The 4,443-nt window shown below is 30.2% G+C and overlaps 1 protein-coding gene across 1 annotated transcript; it reads left to right on the top strand.

The window, feature by feature from the left end:
- Nucleotides 1-628: 628 nt before the first annotated feature.
- On the top strand, nucleotides 629-1,793 carry LOC145115493 (transcription factor PRE3-like). The gene is made up of 2 exons (XM_079051787.1): nucleotides 629-861; nucleotides 1,459-1,793. Exons 1-2 carry the CDS (start codon nucleotides 733-735, stop codon nucleotides 1,606-1,608), a joined length of 279 nt encoding a protein of 92 aa, XP_078907913.1. The 5' UTR covers nucleotides 629-732; the 3' UTR covers nucleotides 1,609-1,793.
- The last annotated feature ends 2,650 nt before the right edge of the window (nucleotides 1,794-4,443 follow it).

Raw genomic sequence — 4,443 nt, 5'->3', positions numbered from 1 at the left:
AGATAATTTATGCACATGAAACACGACCAAAGCTATTATCAAATCGATCTGAACTGTAACTTCTTTTGAATCGAAGAGAACAATGCGAATAGTTCAGGAGGCCTTTAATCAAACCCTTAATTAAGTGTTGGGTTTAATAAATACTCTCGGCCAATCATATCATTCTCCAAATGGGATGGGGTGTAGGCACTTTTTAACAAAAAGTTTGAGGAGATTTTTTATATAGGTTGGTTGATTGGTTAAAAATGTTCAAAAATTGGTCGGAACCAACTATGTTTTGTTGAGTCAAACATTTTTTTAAGAGTTTTCTTTTATAAAATATAGTCTTTTTAAGACGATTACAAATATATTTTATAAAAAAACATTTTGAATTCTTTTTATGCATTAAAACTATTTTTTCATTTGTTGGACCAATTTCTTGAACTGAAGTTTACGTTTATCCATTTGACATTTTAAAGAAAGAACATGACTCAAATCAACATATTCAATTACAAAATAACTAAATTATCAATTCAAGAATAATATATGATGTATTTTCAAATTGAATTTGTATTTATTATTATTTAAGTAGGAGGGTGAAGTGTGGCATGTGAGGGTATTTAAATAGAAGCATAGCCCACAGGTTTCTCTCATGCACTTCTTCATCTTCATTCTTTCATATCTTTCCATCAATCCCATTCTTTCTTTAAATATTTTCGTACAAAATAAAAAAAGGAAGCAAAAAGCATAAACATGTCCTCTAGAAGATCAAGAACAAGACAATCATCAACGACATCAAGAATCAGTGACGACCAAATCAACGATCTTGTTTCCAAGCTACAACAACTTCTTCCTGAAATCCGCAATAGCCGTTCTGATAAGGTATTCATTCATACGAAACCAATTAAGTGATCACAATCATTATGATTCGGTTTTAACTTTGAACAATACAATTACATTTGACATATCAACATTTTCCCATAATTAAATTTTGTAAGTTTTCACGCTGGTTTCAAGTTAAACTCAAGTATAATAGAAATGAATATTTGAAGTTCTTTATGTATAATTTTTATATAAGAGTTCTAAAACGCAATCATTATATATAATTATATGATTTACCATGATTTTTAAACTAAAATTGATCCCTACTACCCGCAATAAACTTGGGGTCAATTAGTTTTATAGGCTTGTGTCATAATCGATAATATATACCCATCGATGTAGACCAAATAACTTTAACAAAAATCATATACTATAAAATTAAGTGTTTGTATCTTCAAACAATAGTTATTATTTTTGATCTTTTGTGTCTTTCTCACATATTAAATAAACATGTTTGAATGTATATATTCTGTACTTTCATACACACACGTATTTCGATGAGTTGAAATAATAATGTTTAATTTATTGATATTGTCTATACGTCTTTTAATGCATAAATAAATAATAAACTGACGATTTAATACCGAACCAATATAGGTGTCGGCGTCAAAAGTGCTACAAGAGACATGTAACTACATCAGAAGCTTGCATCGAGAGGTTGACGATTTAAGTGAACGACTCTCCGAGTTGCTTGAAAATACTGATTCGACTCAGGCTTCCATTATTAGGAGTTTACTCTCACAATAACTAAATCATATAATCATATTCGCTACACAAATAATTACCATTTCTTCCTTAATCCTTTTTTCTTAATTCTTACAATGTACGGTGTCGTACTAGGTAACTTCTTGGGTCTTTTTTGTCATCGTACGTACATCCGAAGATGAGTTTTTAGACTTCTTTCAGATAAATGGACTTACTTAATTTGCTTATTAGTTGAGTATTAAAAATATGTAATAAAGGGATTAATTTTTGGAGGATTTTCATACTAGGAGTAGCCATATATAGTTTATTTTCTTCTAAATCTAATACACTTTTTTGGTCGTTTGTAACTTAAATGTCTGATCTAAATGATTGTGACGTTTGTAAAATGTATGATTGGCGAAATAAAAATCTTATGATGCATTCCAATATCTTGGACCCCATCACTCAAACTCTCCAAGATGGATTATATTCAAGCCTAGTTGTGATCGATACAACTAATGCAATAAGGATGGATAGATGTGTGTTTTTAAAATAAAAAAAGCAAAATATCAAAAGATTTACGATCAGTTATATTAATTTTCAATTCCTCATACATTGATTGTTTGGTTTGTGTTCAATCGTGTACTTGGCTCTTGAGGATCTTGATGTCGTTGATTCATTCTTCACTCATCAGTACTTCAGTGAACTTGGCACTACCCTATGTACCAAAATATATTTGTATTAATTAAGGACATTCATTAGTCATTTGTAATAACTCAACGTCACACCAGATATAATGATTGATATGATCATATGAATTTAGATAAATACATTTTATAACAATCATATTGAGGTCAAGTCAATACTAACATAGATCTTACTAGACTTTGGGTTTCGAATATCAATAATGTATATGAATAATTCTAAGATTGTGTATGAGAAATACTTTTCAAAATATACGATTTCATCAGTTTTGGGATAATCCGAGAAAATCGATTTTGAAATGCTGGCCTATTCCAAATCATAAAACACAAAATTACCATCTTGATCCCTCCCGCTTCCAAGGGGGTTGCCCCAATTCTAATACCTATGTTTTTGGTGTAACTTTGTTTTTCACAGGTTATACATCTCAACACTCCTGGTTCTTTGACTTTTCTTAAGAAGTGGAGGGTACAAAATACGAACAAGAAAAAACCATAGTAGAATATGTGAACACTAAAGGAGCAAACGACCATTAATTCGCATCTCCCTTATGCAACTCTTATGGGAAAAAATATACTTAAATGTTTGATATTTTTTTTTATTTGAGCTAGTAATGATTGATGAATATACTAAAAAAAACAATAATGATACTAACTTGGTGAATTTAACATCTAATAATTAACCGGTCCGTTCAAAAAAAAAAAAGAGGGGGAAAAAAGAAAGAAAAAGGCTAAGCTAAAACATTGAAAAAACTAATTTGTAACTTATGAAATGATATTTAATAACTTAAAAAAAATAATTTGGTTATCAAATGGTATTTAATAAGAATTTCTCCAATGGCTAAATTATACAAGACTTAAAATAAATATCACAATAAATATCACATCATTAAACTTGTAACTTCAACTTCAAATTAAATATCATCCCAATGGTTAACTTTTTATACAACTTATTTTGTAAATTTAACTAATTTATCTCAACTATCTAAAATATTTTATAAAACTCCTCATAATTATTAAAATTTACTATAAGTATTAATATATTTGTTATGATTTGTATTAAACTTTATTATGATTTGTAATATATAAATGTTTGTAATATATAAACTTTTATTTAGAAAAATAAAATATATTCGAAACTTTAATATAGTTAAAAGGGTAGTGTAACATACACGTTCAGTTATCGTGTTTTGTTTAAAAATGAATATTATTAAATAATATATGATTTTGAATGTTGAGTTCTAACAAGATAGTTTTATGAGATTGAAGTAAAACTATGTTTAGAATCATTCGTAAAGTATTGGAAGTCTTATGAGATTCCAATCAAAAGTCAATTATCGAAATTAACGAAAATATAAAGTTGGAAATAAGTAAAAATAATGTTATTGAAAGTTGTAGATTATCTCGTTAGAAACATTTAGGCGCAAACCTCATCGAAATCCGAGTTATAACAAAGAAGTTATGACTTATTGAAGTTTCGCGACAGAACCGGTACGACGCCGTATGATGTAAAAAGTGAGTTTATGATAAACTACTTTTTAGCCTTAGTGATCTAAATGAAAGTCGTAGTATTCATTAAACCGAGAATTTTCATCAAAAGAACGTCCAAATCTGACTTCGTATAAGGAAGTTATGATTTTTCCAAGATTCGGTATAGCAGTAGACAACTAAAAACTCGAAATTAAGATCAAGTGATTTTTAGCCGACACAACCTAAACGAGAATCGAATGTCTCGTTAATAGTAGTACAACGGTAAAAAGACAGACGAAATTGGATGTCAGATGAAGAATTAATGGATTTTTCATGTTCCGGCCCGTTAAAAATATAACTTTAAAAATAAAGTCAAAATTAGCCGACGGAGTCTAAACGAAAGTTGTAGAGCATAATTTCACCTACGCGTGCATATAAAGAACATAAAAAACGGAGCTTGTATGCGAAAGATACGAATTTTTGAAGTTTAGAAATTCGGAGTACGCCCAGCATACAGGAGTACGCCCAACGTACTCGTGTTCACGGTCCGAGATTGGCCACGGCGCCTATTCCTCGCAATCGACACGTATCACGCAGGTTCGACACGTCTAATGCCACGCATCAGGGTACGCCCAGCGTACTAAGCTGTACGCCCAGCGTAATGTCTAATAGAGCGGTACGCCCAGCGTAATTCGGGTTTCAGCTACTATAAATAGAAAGCAAGACC

The sequence above is a fragment of the Lactuca virosa genome, chromosome 5 (assembly GCF_052849685.1).
Source record: "Lactuca virosa cultivar CGN04683 chromosome 5, Lactuca_virosa_CGN04683_v6, whole genome shotgun sequence".
NCBI classification, from domain to species: domain Eukaryota; kingdom Viridiplantae; phylum Streptophyta; class Magnoliopsida; order Asterales; family Asteraceae; genus Lactuca; species Lactuca virosa.
This window is presented reverse-complemented; position numbering and strand designations above follow the sequence as displayed.